This window comes from Littorina saxatilis, linkage group LG7 (assembly GCF_037325665.1).
Source record: "Littorina saxatilis isolate snail1 linkage group LG7, US_GU_Lsax_2.0, whole genome shotgun sequence".
Lineage (NCBI taxonomy): Eukaryota > Metazoa > Mollusca > Gastropoda > Littorinimorpha > Littorinidae > Littorina > Littorina saxatilis.
In genome coordinates, this window is record NC_090251.1 from 1,907,884 (window position 1) to 1,927,486 (window position 19,603).

General features: G+C 41.9%; 1 protein-coding gene across 2 annotated transcripts in view; it reads right to left on the reverse strand.

The window, feature by feature from the left end:
* Nucleotides 1–7,231: 7,231 nt before the first annotated feature.
* Nucleotides 7,232–19,603, reverse strand: part of LOC138970441 (phospholipid-transporting ATPase ABCA3-like) — a 137,210-nt gene continuing 124,838 nt past the window's right edge. For both annotated transcript variants that reach the window (XM_070342900.1, XM_070342899.1), the window contains one exon: nt 7,232–7,628. In XM_070342900.1, the coding sequence (XP_070199001.1) occupies nt 7,238–7,628 (391 nt within the window). In that variant the 3' untranslated portion in view covers nt 7,232–7,237. The remainder of the gene's footprint in view (nt 7,629–19,603) is intronic.

A 19,603-nucleotide genomic window follows, 5' to 3' on the forward strand; every position in this document is an offset into this window, starting at 1 on the left:
ACTTTATTCGGTTTCTGAACAATCTGCCCATCTCATTAAATTTTTAGTTATAAGTTGCAAACTGCCTATCTCGAGCGGTGACAGCTGGATAAACGTGAGATAAAGAGCTGACAGCAACATTTTCAATCAGCAAAACTGTATAACAACACACAAAGAGCGTTTGCATACATTCAAAAATTCTCAAAACAAGTCTTCCTGTATCACACAGAAAAAGAGCCTAACTCAAGAAACGAGATCGGCAGTTTTGCTTACGTTACCGTGGCAATGGTTTCCGGTGGTCTGAGAGTTTGTAATCTCTAACACATAATAGATACTCTTCCAGTAGCTTCCCCTGTAGTTTCACTACAGAAATGCCTAACACTGAGATAGGTATTTTTCTCATGAGCGGGACGAATAGGACATTTGAGATCATTTGAGATAACAGGTATTGTAATTCAATCGAGTTTGCATTTTAATGAAACAGATCCTGTGATTGGTCAGAATGCCCCAACTCATTAAAAATTACCGGTCACTAATTGTCGATAGTCACTCGCTAAAAAATCCATTAAAGGCCTACTAAAGTGCAACATTTTTATTGCTTGAATGGAAAGAGCTGCATATCAGGAAACCAAATATATTAAACAAAACAATTTCTTCCGCTCCGATCACCCGTAGTCGGCCTGAGAAAGTGCTCAATCTCACCTGTAATCAGCAAGAAGGGAAGCAATAGACAATTTTTTGCTACTGCTTCTCTCCCCTGAAAGTGACGTCATGAGTGGTGTATGGCTACCATGATGTCGAACGCGGATGAGTCTGAATTGCAGCTTTCGTGCGAAAGCAGTGACTTTGAATCGGAGTTGGAAACATCGGAACTACCGTATTCTGGAGCGATAGGCATAGAGCCATACCAGTTCGAACCGCAAGGTTCGAGTGATGAAGACGAAAGACCGGAAAGACCAGCAGAAGAGGTCGGTCTGACTAAATACTACGCGACTGCACGCGGCCTTGCACTACCTTGCGCGGACATGTACTATTTTTTATATATATATATATATATATATATATAGTATCTTCACAACATTATCTGACTTTATACCAAGTTTTAAGTCACATAAATAAAAAAAAATAAGGGAGTTATGATGTATTTTGCGACGAGCTATCGAGCGAAAGTGAAAGCATCGTGGTTCAGCGTCCGACCATGTTCACATTGATCTAAGAACGCAGGCTCAACCTCAAAATAAAGAATGTTCATGTAATATTTTTATATATCTAGAATCTTCACAACATTATCATACTTTTTACCGACTTTTAAGTCACAGAAATAAAAAATAAGGAAGTTATGATGCATTTTCGAAGAGCTAGCGAGCTAAAGTGCAAGCATCGAATATCTGCGTCCGACCATGTTCGCATTGTTTTTAGAACCGCAGGCACGACCATAAATTAAAGTACGGTTGTTTAATATTCTTATATATCTAGTATCTTCAGGACATCATCTGCCTTTACACCGAGTCTTAAGTCACAGAAAAAAATACAAAAAAATACGGGAGTTATGATGCATTTTGGAAGATCTAGCGAGGATGATGATGATAATGATGATGAAAATGATGATAATGATGATTATGATAATGATGATGATGATGATGATGATGATGATGATCAGTGATGGTGATGATGGTGATACTCGAATGAATGGAGCAAAAGAGAGCGATAACTAGAAAAATGAACATCAGCATGTCAATCAATCAATCAATGAGTCTTATATCGCGCATATTCCGTGGGTACAGTTCTAGGCGCTCTGCAGTGATGCCGTGTGAGATGAAATTTTATACGGCCAGTAGATTGCAGCCATTTCGGCGCATATTTACCTTTCACGGCCTATTATTCCAAGTCACACGGGTATAGGTAGACAATTATTAACTGTGCCTAAGCAATTTTGCCAGGAAAGACCCTTTTGTCAATCGTGGGATCTTTAACGTGCACACCCAATGTAGTGTACACGGGGGGAGGTTCGGACACCGAAGAGAGTCTGCACACAAAGTTGACTCTGTGAAATAAATTTCCGCCGAACCTGGGATCGAACTCACGCTGACAGCGGCCAACTGAATACAAATCCAGCGCGCTACCAACTGAGCTATATCCCCGACATGTACAACAACATGTACAACAACAACAACAACAACAACAACAACAACAAGTCGCGTAAGGCAAAAATACAACATTTAGTCAAGTAGCTGTCGAACTCACAGAATGAAACTGAACGCAATGCAATTTTTCATCAAGACCGTATACTCGTAGCATCGTCAGTCCACCGCTCATGCTCATGGCAAAGGCAGTGAAATTGACAAGAAGAGCGGTTTAGTAGTTGCGCTGAGAAGGATAGCACGCTTTTCTGTACCTCTCTTTGTTTTAACTTTCTGAGCGTGTTTTTAATCCAAACATATCATATCTATATGTTTTTGGAATCAGGAACCGACAAGGAATAAGATGAAAGTGTTTTTAAATTGATTTCGAAAATTTAATTTTGATAATAATTTTTATATTTTTAATTTTCAGAGCTTGTTTTTAATCTAAATATAACATATTTATATGTTTTTGGAATCAGAAAATGATGGAGAATAAGATAAACATAAATTTGGATCGTTTTATAAAAACATTTTTTTTTTTACAATTTTCAGATTTTTAATGACCAAAGTCATTAATTAATTTTTAAGCCACCAAGCTGAAATGCAATACCGAAGTCCGGGCTTCGTCGAAGATTACTTGACCAAAATTTCAACCAATTTGGTTGAAAAATGAGAGCGTGACAGTGCCGCCTCAACTTTCACAAAAAGCCGGATATGACGTCATCAAAGACATTTATCGATAAATTGAAAAAAACGTCCGGGGATATCGTACCCAGGAACTCTCATGTCAAATTTCATAACGATCGATCCAGTAGTTTAGTCTGAATCGCTCTACACACACACAGACACACACACACACACACACACACACACACACACACATACACCGCGACCCTCGTCTCGATTCCCCCCTCTACGTTAAAACATTTAGTCTAAACTTGACTAAATGTAACAACAACAACAACAACAACAACAACAACAACAACAACAACAACAACAACAACAGTCTCCGTGTGAGTGTGTGTGAGTGTTTGTTAGTGTATACGTGAGTGTTTGTGTGTGTGTGTGTGTGTGTGTGTGTGTGTGTGTGTGTGTGTCAGTGTGTGTGTGTGTGTGTGTGTGTGTGTGTGTGTGTGCCGTGGTGTGTGTGCCCGGTATGTTCATGCAATATTCGTATAGATCTAGTATTTATCCTACATACGTGAGAGAGACACCCGTGAGATAATAAAAGTTAAAATCACACGTGTGTATATCATGTAAATGAGGTCATGTCAAGCAAGTCTGGCAGGGACCTGTTTTTCCACTGCTTTATGATGCCAAAGTCACCGAGACAAACGTCATTATAGAAACAAAAATTGCGCTGGCTAATTACCCTCGATAAATCTTTAGAACTAACACGTCACGCCACACTTTCAGAGTGACGTTTCTTTGCTTTGACGTAATAGATTGCACGAGGCTTTACTAGAAGAGATCGAGGTTCCAAAACGTTCGAAACTCTATTGACCGGAACCCTCCCTACTGGCTTAAATACTACATGCATGATGTCGTCGTGGAATTACTGCGTAACTCCATTCTTGGCGATTTTGATGTTTTGGTCCCTTAGATCATTTAGTCATTCATTCTCACTGACAAATATTCTCTCAAATACGTCGATACGAAAATGTGTGTGTGTGTGTGTGTGTGTGTGTGTGTGTGTGTGTGTGTGTGTGTGTGTGTGTGTGTGTGTACTATTTGCGAATATTGACACATACACGCACGAGTGCGAACGTGCGCGCGTACACTGACACACACACACACACACACACACACACACACACACACACACACACAGCTGACAGACACTGACTCACTCAAACCTCAAACACAGACGCACACACAAACAGTAACACAAACACACACACACTGACACACCTTGCACACACACACACACACACACACACACACACTGGGCACAAACACACACTGACACACAGTGACACGGGCACACACACACACTGACACACCGGGCACACACACACACACACACACACAAACACTCACGTATACACAAACAAACACTCACGTATACACAAACAAACACTCACACACACTCACACGCAGACTGTTGTTGTTGTTGTTGTTGTTGTTGTTGTTGTTGTTGTTGTTGTTGTACATGCTGATGTTCATTTTTCTAGTTATCGCTCTCTTTTGCGCCATTCATTCGATCATCATCATCATTATCAAAATCATCATTATCATAATTTTCATCATCACTAGGCCTATCATCACCCTCGCAGTCAGAGTTAAAATGCAAACTGCATATTCTCGAATTTTGATTTGGTGTCCCAAACTTCGGACCAAAATCCGCTCTGCAAGTTTGCACAAACTTGACCCACTGCCTCCGAGTTTCGGCATCATCAGGAAACCTGTGCATGGTATGGCTCTTACCATGATTGTTGCTGCACTCAGCGACAGCACAGGCGAAGCTATATCTTCTCCGCTTCGAAGATGGAATCTCTTTTCGAACATACGTACTCGCAGTGGCAGCGCTACTATCACCGTCGGCCATGTTGCTCTTGAAGGCCGTGTTACACTCATGACGTCACTGGCACCGGGGGTGTCTCTCGCAGAATGGACAGGTGCGCGGAATCGGTTTTTATTCAATAAAAAATCAGCCACGCAAAATTTTACAAAATTAATGGTCTTCGGAACATTTACCAGATTGCTATTACACATGTTTTCGGCGAATAAAAATTTTGCACTTTAGTAGGCCTTTAACAACCTGCTGGCGAGGCGCATTGATACAGCCTCAACTAGTCTCGGTTAGCTTTGAGGGTCATTTTACAAGTAGGAAATATGAAGTACCAACGAAATACCGAGACCATAAGGTATGCGAAGTGATGACGTCGGATACGTGACGTCAGTTGATGCATGAATTCTTTCGGACTACGTCAGTCAATTCCAAAGATCGCTTTTGTGACGAAAAGAATTTGTTTTGAGTTTGCTGTCCAGAAACTCGTGAAAACAGAAGGGAAAATGTATGTGAAAGAAAACAATACAGGAGGAGAGTGATAAAATAGGAATACAGAGACATATTTCTTGGGACTTGACCCTTGCAGGTAGGTGGACTGAAAGTATAGTGTGTGAACAGAACAGAACCAATTCTGTCTGTTTACCATCGCATGAAAGCAGGACAGAGATCGTCGTCAGATTGAACTACAATAACATTAACACGCTTCCATTTGAAACTTCTCGGTCTTCATCGTGGATTGACGCCCTCCCAAAGTCAAATTGAAGCCCTCCGTCGCTTCGCTCCGTCGGGCTTCAATCCGGCGATAAAAGGCTGCATTGTATCAATCCTTTGTTCGCTGCCAACTGTCTTCTGGTCCACTATAACACTTGTGGTCCATTATAACACTTGTGGTCCATTATGACACTTGTGGTCCATAATAACACTTGTGGTCCATTATAACACTTGTGGTCCATTATATCACTTGTGGTCCATTATATCACTTGTGGTCCATTATATTACTTGTGGTCCATAATAACACTTGTGGTCCATTATAACACTTGTGGTCCATTATAACACTTGTGGTCCATTATAACACTTGTGGTCCATTATAACACTTGTGGTCCATTATAACACTTGTGGTCCATTATAACACTTGTGGTCCATTATATCACTTGTGGTCCATTATAACACTTGTGGTCCATTATAACACTTGTGGTCCATTATAACACTTGTGGTCCATTATAACACTTGTGGTCCATTATATTACTTGTGGTCCATTATAACACTTGTGGTCCATTATAACACTTGTGGTCCATTATAACACTTGTGGTCCATTATAACACTTGTGGTCCATTATAACACTTGTGGTCCATTATATTACTTGTGGTCCATTATATCATCATTGTATTGTTATTTTCTATGGAAACACCATCACGATGTAACGTTGTAACTGCGTATGGTTGTAGATCAAATTGTCACACAGTATAGCTTGGCACACACACACACACACACACACACACACACACACACTCGTCTCTCTCTCTCTCTCTCTTTCTCTCTCCCTCTTTTTTTTATTTTTTATTTTTTTATACATTTTATTTCCTTTATATACACATAAACACAGCATAACATACATCATACACCGAGTTTATCAACAAAGCGTATACACACGTACATACCTAGACAAGACACAGACATAGACAGTAGGGTGGGTTGTTGAAAAGACAGGGGATATGGAAGGGGGGGGAGGGTGAACTGAGGTTGTTGGGGGGGAGGGTGGGGGGTAACTGAGGTTGGGGGAGGGGAGGGGGGTAGTTGGGGGCGGTGGTCACAATTTAGCCTCCAAGTATACATGGGGTTTAATTATCGGCATAAAAGTACTGTATAACCTGTTATGAGTAAATGGGTCAGGGAGTATCACATTCAAAAATGTTCATACGAAATCAATCAATACAATTATCCTATAGCATCAATGAAAAAAGTGTCTATATAAACACCACTCTTTTTCAAATTTACCATAATAATTATTTACACTCGCATTATACTTTTCGATCAAAAACCTTTGTTTGACAATTTTCACAAAAACATTTAGTGTTGGGACTGTCTTATTTAATTTGGCTCCAAATATACTTTGTTTGGCAAGGAGAATAAACAAATCAAAAACAGCATCCGTATGAAAGTTGTCTACACCCTCTCTCTCTCTTCTCTCTCTCACTCTCCCCCTCTCTCTCACTCTCCCCCTCCCTCCCTCTCTCCCTCCCTATCTCTTACTAGCTAACACCATAAATATTATATATGTATTCCCAAACGGATTTTTGTTTTGATGTACAATTTTCATTCAATTTTCTTTTCATGTTTGCTTGCTTTTCATTTAAACTGTACAATAGCCGCCATTTATATGTAATTTTCTAGAAAACTGTAAACACCACTATAAGCATTATGCTTGTTGTTGTTTACTCAATATGCGTTTTTTGTAAATAATGCACAAACGTTGAATAAAACAGTTTAAACCAACACACACACTCACACACACACACACACACACACACGCACTTTCCCCAGCCATCCAGCAGCACCCAAAGTGGCAGTAACAATCCCCCACCCCCACCCACACACCCACCGAACCCCCTCCCTCCGACCCTCCCTAGTGTTGCTGTTGCTGGCCGGAGGTGAAGTAGAGGAAGACCTGCTCGAGAGAAGTCTGACGCACGTTGTAGTCCTCTACGTTCAGCGCGTCCTTGGCGTTCTCCAGTGCGCGAAACATGTCCGACATGAGCGTTTTGGGGTCCGGGATCTGGATGTGTGCGTAGCCCTGGTCAGAGTCGAAGCATTTGGCTGAGGGGAAGTGACTCTGGACGTAGGCCACGAGGGGTTCAGAGGGCGCCAGTTGATCGTCCTGCGTTATGCCCATCTTGACCGATAGCGTGAAGCCTTGACCGAAGCGCGACTTGAGGTGCTGCGTGGTGCCCAGACACTTCATTCTGCCGTTGACCATGATGGCCACACGTGTACACAGCGCCTCGCACTCCTCCATGCTGCAATCAACACAACACTTGTTGTAACGTGTACACAGCGCCTCGCATTCCTCCATGCTGCAATCAAGACAACACTTGTTGTAACGTGTACACAGCGCCTCGCACTCCTCCATGCTGCAATCAACACAACACTTGTTGTAACGTGTACACAGCGCCTCGCACTCCTCCATGCTGCAATCAACACAACACTTGTTGTAACGTGTACACAGCGCCTCGCACTCCTCCATGCTGCAATCAACACAACACTTGTTGTAACGTGTACACAGCGCCTCGCACTCCTCCATGCTGCAATCAACACAACACTTGTTGTAACGTGTACACAGCGCCTCGCACTCCTCCATGCTGCAATCAACACAACACTTGTTGTAACGCGTTACCCAGACACACTTAAATAATAATAATAATAATAAAGTAGATGTGTACTGCCGGGCAGTACATACCCCAAGCGAAGTCGTCCATCTGTGTGTACATGATTCTCTCTCTCTCTCTCTCTCTCTCTCTGTCTTAAAATGTGTCATCGATGACGTGTTTTCATACTTGCTAATGCGGCAGGCTAATCATGACGTCAAATTGAAACTTCTTGAAGTCTCTCAGAAAGGGACATGAAAACCATGTGGGGGTTACTGGTTTGGGCTGAAAAAAAACCCAACTCCACCTAAAATTCAAGCGCCTATGGGGCTGAATTATGCAGCATAAATTGTGAAACATCAGGATATCTCACACTTTCAATTCTGCCATCATGTCAAATCTGACAACAAACCTACCCACAAAATGTCATAAATATCGGTGTAGAATTGAGACTTAACGGTTTTTAACTGCCAAAAATAAGTTTTTTTGACTGGAATAGTTTGTCTTGAAATTCAGTTTGGGACAACGGACCCACCCACTAAATTTCATAAAGATAGGTGAAAATTTAAATGTAACGGTTTTTAACTGCCAAAATTATGTTTTTCTTCTGGAAAAGTATGGAGTGAAAATCAGTTGGGGACAACGAACCTACCCACAAAATTTCATAAATATCGATGAAGAATTGAGATTTAACGGTTTTTAACTGCCAAAAATAAGGTTTTTTGTCTGAAAAAGTATGTCTTAAAATTCAGTTTGGGACAACGGACCCACCCACTAAATTTCATAAAGATAGGTGAAGAATTGAAATTTAACTTTTTTTAACTGCCAAAATTATGTCTTTCTTCTGGAAAAGTATAGAGTGAAAATCAGTTGGGGACAACGAACCTACCCACAAAATTTCATAAATATCGGTGAAGAATTGAAATTTAACGGTTTTTAACTGCCAAAATTATGTTTTTCTTCTGGAAAAGTATGGAGTGAAAATAAGTTGGGGACAACAAACCTACCTTTAAAATTTCATAAGAATCAGTGAAGAAATAGGATTTAACGATTTTTTAACAGCCTTGACACTGAACATTTGATAAATCATTGGTGATGTCATCATAACCCAGTCGTTGTAGTTGTCGTCGTAGTTGTTGGTGTTGTTGTTGTCATGTTCGTTGTCGTGATTGTTGTTGTTTTCGTGTTGTTGTTTTTGTTGTTGTTGTTGTTGTTGTTGTTGTTGTTGTTGTTGTTGTTGTTGTTGTCGTCGTCGTCGTCGATGTCATTTGTTGTTGTTGTTGTTATCGTCGTCGTCGTCGTCATCGTCGTCGTTGTCAGAGGTTATTTCTAAAGATTTCATTGATAGTCTTTGTTCTCGTCACCAAGACTTGCTAAGAACAAGCTTGGAACAGCAAGAGTTCCAAGAACAAGATTAGAACAACTCATTACATCATTACCAGTACGTCATTTGTATTTAGAACACACTTTAGAAAAAAACTCTTCAGCTACAAACCAGTCACCCTCACATGTCGGAGGTGTTTGTCTAAACCACTTACTGAAATGTTTTGAGGTTTAATGACCATACACATGTTGAACCGGTGAGTGTCTTCCGCTGCTTAATTCGCAAATAACTATTTTATTAAAGTCCGCTTGAAACGCTCAAAGATGAAATTCCATGTTAAAAAGTGACAAAAGTTTCACATTTTCCCGTTGTAACAGCTTCCGATGATATTATATGAAAATTCTGATCCTCTGAGAGGATTCCCCGAAACAAAATCAGTTTGTACGCCTAATTTTAATAGAATTGTCCAAACAGTGTCGCTAATATTGTGCTAAAAGATGAATTCTAGAACAATGTCCAGACAGACACCACTTGGCAAAAAAATGTTCAGTGCTGGGAGATGAAAATAAAAACTACCTCGCTACGCGCGGGCTCCGCCCGCGCTCCGCTTGGATAAAGTAGATGTGTACTGCCGGGCAGTACATACCCCAAGCGAAGTCGTCCATCTGTGTGTACATGATTCTCTCTCTCTCTCTCTCTCTCTCTCTCTCTCTCTCTCTCTCTCTCTCTCTCTCTCTTAAAATGTGTCATCGATGACGTGTTTTCATACTTGCTAATGCGGCAGGCTAATCATGACGTCAAATTGAAACTTCTTGAAGTCTCTCAGAAAGGGACATGAAAACTATGTGGGGGTTACTGGTTTGGGCTGAAAAAAAACCCAACTCCACCTAAAATTCAAGCGCCTATGGGGCTGAATTATGCAGCATAAATTGTGAAACATCAGGATATCTCACACTTTCAATTCTGCCATCATGTCAAATCTGACAACAAACCTACCCACAAAATGTCATAAATATCGGTGTAGAATTGAGACTTAACGGTTTTTAACTGCCAAAAATAAGTTTTTTTGACTGGAATAGTTTGTCTTGAAATTCAGTTTGGGACAACGGACCCACCCACTAAATTTCATAAAGATAGGTGAAAATTTAAATGGAACGGTTTTTAACTGCCAAAATTATGTTTTTCTTCTGGAAAAGTATGGAGTGAAAATCAGTTGGGGACAACGAACCTACCCACAAAATTTCATAAATATCGATGAAGAATTGAGATTTAACGGTTTTTAACTGCCAAAAATAAGGTTTTTTGTCTGAAAAAGTATGTCTTAAAATTCAGTTTGGGACAACGGACCCACCCACTAAATTTCATAAAGATAGGTGAAGAATTGAAATTTAACTTTTTTTAACTGCCAAAATTATGTCTTTCTTCTGGAAAAGTATAGAGTGAAAATCAGTTGGGGACAACGAACCTACCCACAAAATTTCATAAATATCGGTGAAGAATTGAAATTTAACGGTTTTTAACTGCCAAAATTATGTTTTTCTTCTGGAAAAGTATGGAGTGAAAATAAGTTGGGGACAACAAACCTACCTTTAAAATTTCATAAGAATCAGTGAAGAAATAGGATTTAACGATTTTTTAACGGCCTTTAAATCATTGGTGATGTCATCATAACCCAGTCGTTGTAGTTGTCGTCGTAGTTGTTGGTGTTGTTGTTGTCATGTTCGTTGTCGTGATTGTTGTTGTTCTCGTGTTGTTGTTGTTGTTGTTGTTGTTGTTGTTGTTGTTGTTGTTGTTGTCGTCGTCGTCGTCGATGTCATTTGTTGTTGTTGTTGTTATCGTCGTCGTCGTCGTCATCGTCGTCGTTGTCAGAGGTTATTTCTAAAGATTTCATTGATAGTCTTTGTTCTCGTCACCAAGACTTGCTAAGAACAAGCTTGGAACAGCAAGAGTTCCAAGAACAAGATTAGAACAACTCATTACATCATTACCAGTACGTCATTTGTATTTAGAACACACTTTAGAAAAAAAACTCTTCAGCTACAAACCAGTCACCCTCACATGTCGGAGGTGTTTGTCTAAACCACTTACTGAAATGTTTTGAGGTTTAATGACCATACACATGTTGAACCGGTGAGTGTCTTCCGCTGCTTAATTCGCAAATAACTATTTTATTAAAGTCCGCTTGAAACGCTCAAAGATGAAATTCCATGTTAAAAAGTGACAAAAGTTTCACATTTTCCCGTTGTAACAGCTTCCGATGATATTATATGAAAATTCTGATCCTCTGAGAGGATTCCCTGAAACAAAATCAGTTTGTACGCCTATTTTTAATAGAATTGTCCAAACAGTGTCGCTAATATTGTGCTAAAAGATGAATTCTAGAACAATGTTCACAGACAGACACCACTTGGCAAAAAAAATTTCAGTGCTGGGAGATGAAAAAAAAAACTACCTCGCTACGCGCGGGCTTCGCCCGCGCTCCGCTTGGATAAATAACTTTTCTATAGCGCGAGTCCCATCAATTGGCTCCAGGCGCTTTACAAATTCATTATAGAATAAACTAGCACAAATCAACAAGCATACAAAGCATACATTTAACTGAGACATAACACCAAGATCCCAAGCACTAAGCAAAACTTAGCGTACAATATTAAAAGTACACACACACACACACACACACACACACACACACACACACACACACACACACACACACGCACGCACGCGCACACACAAAGATACCATTGACAAATAGACCACAAGGAACTTAGTCGATAAATATCGACAGGGGGCCGACAAATGGTTTAAATGGGAAATGTGTGTATATGGGTGTGGGTTTGAAACAAACAAACAAACCAACCCATGTGAACCCCGGGCCGCAGGCCTTCGATGTAGTGATTGAAAAAAAAGGATGTTCTCAAATGGTTCAATTCTCATTTGGTCTGATTCTCAAATGGTACCGGTATACTCCCCCCCCCCCCCCCCTGGCCGCAGGCCTAGGAGTAAAATTTTTTATTCCCCCCTCTGCTTCTTTACCTCTGTAAACTTGTAGGGGTAGTTATTTTTCGATAATGACCCAGCAACCAAACAAATAACGACCCAGCAACAGCCTGAATCCTCGATAGTGCAATGGGTTGAGAGGTTGTTCTGTTTCGGTACTACTTTTTGCGACTGAAAAGTTCAGAACGCTCTAATGTACGAAGTATACATCTCTGGAGCAAACAATACAAACATACCGCATTTAAATTAACAACTACAGGCCTGAACACATGAATCTCCATATAAAATCCATGAGTTCGGTTGTTTTCTGAATCTCATCTGCCGTGGCTCAAGCCGTTCATCACAAGCAATTTCCCAAGGCAAGTAACTCATACTTTGTCTAGCGACAAGAGTAGTTCCCCTTCTTTTCACTCAGTTCCTTCGACAACAGACTGCAATCCGACGGTCAGTTTTCAACAATATTTCATTTAATAAACAGATCACACGCAACCAAATGCACACATCTCATCAATTTAAACAACATAAAGGGGTTTCATACACTATTTTCCCCGGAAAACTGAACTTCATACAGTTTTTAACGTTGGAACACGGGTGCAAAAGTTCGTCTGCTAGTCCCATTTGACGAAAAAAACATTACCCTAAGCGATACCAAAACATATACAGAACACACAATATCTGCCTTTGCCGCCACAGCAGAATAACAGCATATCTGTGTACTTGATTTTAGCCTAAAATAGGAAAACTGACAAGAAGTGTTAACAGAATGGAATGATTTGCACGGAACTATACAACCGCGCATTAATCGATCGCCTGCGCAGGTTGACTGGTTGAGAGAATAGGATTCGATCAAACTTTCGCAAAAAAACTCCTCTTTTCTTTGAATAACTGAAGAAAGGAGGAATAAAGAGGTTACACACCTCGTCTCAGTGATTATCAAAAATAATGGTCTCAGTTCGCGGTCATGAAAAAGCTCGCTAAAGCTCGCATTTTTCATGATCCGCTAACTTCGACCATTATTTTTGATAATCACTGAGACTCGGCGTGTAACCTCTACAGACACTGACCTTCTTCCCAGGGGTCATTGACCCAGTTTTAGCTATGAGAGGTGGTTCGCCCAGAGGCTGTAGAGTATACTGGGGCGGTCTCTTTGATGTCTTGAGAGGAAACTTGGCCAGGGTAGTACATGCACCAGAACTGGTGGACACCAAGGACAAACATGAAATCGAAGCAGTTTGCTTTCAGAGAGAACGGTCGTCAGCAACTCAAACTTCTCTGTTTTCTTTTTTTTTTTAAATCTGACTTTCTTTGTGGCCCCCTGACTCCGCCCCCTCCCTCTGTAAGGACCCTCCTCCACAAGGACCGATTTTTGTCAACATTTTAAAGGTCGCTAGAGAGGGGTTCCACTGTATGACCTAACCGCTACTGGCAGACGGCCTCAATCTTCACGCGCAAAGACGAGATTAATAGGTGCTCGGTTTTGGTATTTTGAATTACATTACATTAAACCTTTGTTGGGTTTCATGGTCATGGCAACAGCCATAATAATATTACATGATGTATAATATCATATTTCAGCATATGTGAATTACATGTCATCATACTAAACTGTCATACATTTTTATTCCTACATTATTCTGATTGATCACAACCAAACCTACTATCATTGGACACATCCAAATGCAAGCGCCTGTTCTTGACAATTTCTCTCTGATCTAAATATAAAATCAGTGCAATTTCCTGGGTCGGGCTTTGCCACAGACACTCACGGTTTGGCCTGTAGGTAAAATGTACAATGTATTTTCTGATTTGTGCACAAAAGCTTTTTTTCTTTTTTCTTTTTTTTAACATAACAATGTTTAATGTCACTGTATGTTTAAAAGACCATGGTCATATTTGTAAAAAAAATGTTAAATTAGAAAATAAATAACATTTTGGTTCATGATTTTTCCTACACCTGTGCTAAAAATAAGAAATAAAAATGTCGGGTATATAAGTCACTCAAATACAGCTAGGTATGAATGGCTCGGTTTGAGTTTGTTGCAGTTGACCCTGCACAATGCGACATATCATGTTTTTGTTGAACAATTTTGACGTCACCCCTCCCATAGGGTGACGTATTTCACAACTTCCTGTGTTACACAAACTCTGTGATGACCAATTTTGACGTCACCCCTCCCATAGGGTGACGGATTTCACAACTTTCTACAGATGAACAATTTTGACGTCACCCCTCCCATAGGGTGACGGATGTCACAACTTCCTGTGTACACAAACTGATGACGTATTTCACAACAAAATGGCGCTGCCCATGGTCAACCTCGAAACTATCCGTATAGAATGGGGGCGTCCTCGCCCCCATAATAAAGCACATGCAGGGTAGAGAGTTCCAAAACAGAATAGAGTTGTGGAGAGTCTACTCAGGCTAAGCAAAGGCTTTACGAAACAGGTATGTTTTGAGTTGTGTTTTGAAGGAGGAAAGGCTGCTGGAGTCACGGATAGAGCTTGGAAGCGAGTTCCAGACGGTCGGAATCTGGTACCTAAAGGTTCTTTCACCAAAGGTCTTGGTCCTGGTTTTGGGGATGCGAAGGGGTTTTTCAGAGGAGGATCTGAGAGAACGGGATGGCTCGTAGATACTGAGGGAATGGGACAAATAGGGGGGAAGTGATTTCTCAAAACAGCGGTACCCTAACAGAGCCAGCTTGTACTCGATTCTATACTTCATAGGAAGCCAGTGAAGGGTGGTAAGTAGGGGAGTGACATGGTCTTTCTTAGACTTCTGCAGAATGAGCCTTGCAGCACTGTTCTGGACTCTCTGTAAGCGATCAAGTTCTTCAGTGGGGAGGCCGGCAAGCAATGAGTTGCAGTAGTCAAGTCGACTCAGGATCAGAGAGGAGACAGGTTGAACAGTGGCTTGGAGTGTCAGGAATGATCTGACAGAGGAAATCTTGCGCAACTCAAAAAAGGCACATTTACAAACAAAACTAATGTGTTTTTGCATTGTCAGAGCAGAGTCCAGGTACACGCCTAGGTCCTTAACAGCGGTTTGGGAGACCATCTGAGTGTCGCCTATTGTCAGGGAAGTACAGTCAATCACTTGTTGTAACGTGTTACCCAGACACACTCAACACACAACACTAGTTGTAACGCGTTACCCAGACACACACAACACTAGTTGTAACGCGTTACCCAGACACACTCAACACACAACACTTGTAACGTGTTACCCAGACACACTCAACACACAACACTTGTTGTAACGCGTTACCCAGACACAATCAACACACAACACTTGTAACGCGTTACCCAGACACACTCAACACACAACACTTGTTGTAACGTGTTACCCAGACACACTCAACACACACTTGGTGTAACGCGTTACCCAGACACACTCAACACACACTTGTTGTAACGTGTTACCCAGTCACACTCAACACACAACACTTGTTGTAACGCGTTACCCAGACACATACAACACAACACCCTTGTTGTAACGCGTTACCCAGACACACTCAACACACAACACTTGTTGTAACACGTTACCCAGACACACTCAACACAAAACCCTTGTGGCGTGTTACCCAGTCACACTCAACACACAACACTTGTTGTAACGCGTTACCCAGACACACTCAACACACAACACTTGTTGTAAAACGTTACCCAGACACAATCATCACATAACACTTGTTGTAAATCGTTACCTAGACCAGCACACCCCACGTTTATTAAAACGTTTGTCACAAAGATGTGGGTATGATATTTGTGATGTGAAACACGTCGTGATTTTAACTTCCCTAAATATTAAATTGCGATGCGTAGGGGACAGGAGAAGCGTTATCACGGGTTTCGTGGGTTGCACGAGAAAATAGCTTTAGCTTGACATGAGTTGTGTTTACAAGTTTGAGAAATAGAGCTGGTTATGAACTAGAAAGATTACAGCGCCTAAGATTTTCAACCAGGAAGGTTGTCAGCGTGTGTCGGTCTTGTTAGGGGAACAAGCACTCTTTCAAGAGACGGGTCTCTTAATTAAGGTAAATGATTTACTATGTTGTATATTATTGAAGCTTGAATACATAGCTGGAATGTAAATGTTAGTGTATACAAAGTGCACTAAATTCCAGTGTGAAGTTTAAAGAAAATTCTTGTTGTGATTGTATAACGGTTTTTGTTTGGTAATTTCTTGAACATAAATGTTGTTACACATTTATGTTATGTTTAAGACGGTGATGCTATGTATGGTAGTGTTATTCATAGATTAAGTATAGCTTGGATATTGACTGTGGACGGAATGTGAATGTAGAATGAACGAGAATGTATGAGATGATACATGACTGTTTAGAAAGAAGAGATGGTTTAAGAGAATGTTGTATTAAGACTTGGGTTAATTCTTTAGGAGTTTCAATGAGGAGTTTTCCATGGCGTGTACGAGGGACGGGACGGGCCTCACACGGGAGAATGCGGAGCGATGGTGGAGGAAGAGACCACATCGGCGCAGAGATGGCTAGACGGGGTAGTCTCCATCGTTACCAGTCATAGAAACGACGGTGCTACTCACTAATGGCGGAAGAGTGTTCGTCGGGGAGGAACGTGTGAAATATGCATAATAGCATTTGCAAGGAGAGTGTGTTTCTGGAAAATCATCATCTACGTGGATTCAGCGGCACAAGGATGTGTAAATGACGACATGCAGTGAGCCGTGATACGAACTCGTGAGTGTCTGTCAACACCTAACTTGTGCAGTAATCTATTATTGAGATAGTATCTTTATATCATTTAATCACATGTATTGTGTGATTGCGATAAGATTGTGTGAACTGTGTGGTCGAGAAGTTGATTGGTATTGATGTTTTGAGGTGAAGAATTGTGTTGTAATTTGTGAGGAATTAATAAGTCTGTATCCTCCCAAATTCTGTGTTTGAAGTGTGTAGTGTGAAGAGTGAAGAGTCAGTGTAATTAGATAGGGCAGAACACGTATACATAAAAGTAACTCCTTTATTCGCACTATAATCCACATCATGACACCAGTGCACACGCTCTCGGGTACTACGACCCAAAGGTGAAGACACAGTTCATCACCGACACATCGCCATTCGGGGTTGCCGGTATTCTGGTGCAGAAGCAGACCGGTGGTCCCCGAGTCATCAGCTACACCAGTAGATGTCTGACCGACGTCAAGAGGAGGTACTCCCAGACGGAGAAGGAGGCGCTTGCCATCGTCTGGGCATGTGAGAAGTTTCACCCTCTCATCTACGGGCTGTCCTTCGACCGCCTCACAGATCATAAACCTCTGCAGATCATCTACGGACCCCGTTCGAAGCCAAGCGCTCGCATTGAACGGTGGGTCCTCCGTCTGCAGGCCTACACATACAATGTCATCTACATCCCGGGGAAGGAGAACATCGCGGACTCCCTCTCCAGGCTCCTGCAGTCTTCCACAACATCGCCCTCCCTCCTCGCCGAGGAAGCGGAGGCCCACGTTCACTTCATCACCTCAAGCGCCACACCGAACGCTGTGACAGCTGAGGAGATCGACCAGGCAGCGAGTGAAGACGACGAACTGCAGGCGGTGAGACAGTGTTTAGAGACTGGACGCTGGGAAAACTGTGACAAGCTGTATGTCGCAGTGAGTCCTGAGCTGTGCACTGCAGAGAACCTTGTGCTGAGGGGATCCCGCATCATCGTCCCAAAGAAGTTGAGGCCTAGAATCCTAGCCTTAGCTTATGAGGGTCATTTGGGTATCGTTGGGACCAAACAGAATCTACGTACGAAGGTGTGATGGCCCGGAATAGAGAAAGCAGCCGAGAAATATCCGTGACATCCGTGACATGATTTACAGTATTTCTCAGCTGCTTTCTCCATCCCGGCTATCACACCTTCGTCAGCCGACCCAATCCTCCAGAGCCGGTGAGAAGCAGCAAGTTACCGTCGGAGGACATCGCGAGTGATTTCTTAGGACCGCTGCCTTCGGGGCATTCTGTATTGGTCATGATCGATTACTACAGTCGATACTACAAAGTGGCGATCATGAAGTCTACGACATCGGAAAAGACCGTGGACACGCTGAAAATCATCTTCGCAAGACATGGCTTACCCCTCACCATCCACTCTGACAATGCCCACAATTCATATCAGAGACGTTTACAATACAATACAATACAATAATCTTTATTCATCGTATTGTATTGTAAACGTCTCTGATATGAATTGTGCAGAGTATATGAGAGACATTGGTGCTAAGCACATCAGAGTAACACCAAGATGGTCGCAGGCAAACGGAGAAGTCGAACGCCAAAATCAGTAGCTGGTGAAGAGGATGAAGATTGCTCAAGCAGAGAAGAAACACTGGCAAGATGAAGTCCTGAAGTACATTGCGGCGTATCGAGCAACTACACATCCGTCAACGGGGCGCAGCCAAGCGGAGATTCTCTTCAATCGGCAAATTCGTACAAAGCTGCCGCAGCTGAAACTCTTCATTGACTGCGACCAGCATGTTCGGGATCGAGACGCCGAAAAGAAAGGGCTCTCAAAGATGTATGCAGATGACAAGAGGAACGCCAAAGCAAGCGACGTCAATCTGGGCGACACTGTGTTGTTGCGCCAGGAGGCTACGGGGAAATTTGACACGCCGTTCCATCCAGAGCCATGTGAGGTCATCGAGAAAGCAGGGAGCAAGGTCACCGTCCAAACCCCAAGCGGCGCTGTGTACAGCCGCAATTCTTCGTTCGTAAAGAATTACCAGGAACGCGACGATGACAAAACTCTGGGTGAAGAAGAAAAACCTTCGGACAAAACTCTGGGTGAGGAAGCTCGAAGAAAAACCTCCGGACAAAACTCTCGGCGAAGGAGAAAAACCTCCGGACGAAATTCCAACAAGGCCCACCAGGATCAGGGCTGCGCCCAAGAAGCGAGAAGATTATGTGGTGAAGTTAAAGTGAAGGTGATGTTCACTCGTGAAAGCTTGGTACCCGTGCCTGGCAAGTTTTCAAAGTCACAAGTGTGCCATGCCCAGTGCTTAGGGGTATCGCAATTGTTTCCAAGAGTTATTTTGTTTCTCTCAATTCGTGATGTGTTCACATTTTAGTTTGTGCATTCGAGATCCAGTCATTCGTTTGCTATGTTCAGAGTGTGGTTCTTGTATCCTAGAAGGAAAGGTTTTATTTCTCCCACTATTATTTTTTTCTCTTCTAACTTTCAACAGTGTTAGAGAAGAAACATTTCAAAGGCTCTCAATCCTGGCAAGGTATGCTACTACTGTGGTTCATGAATGAACATTTTAAAAAGACAAGATACAATCATTATG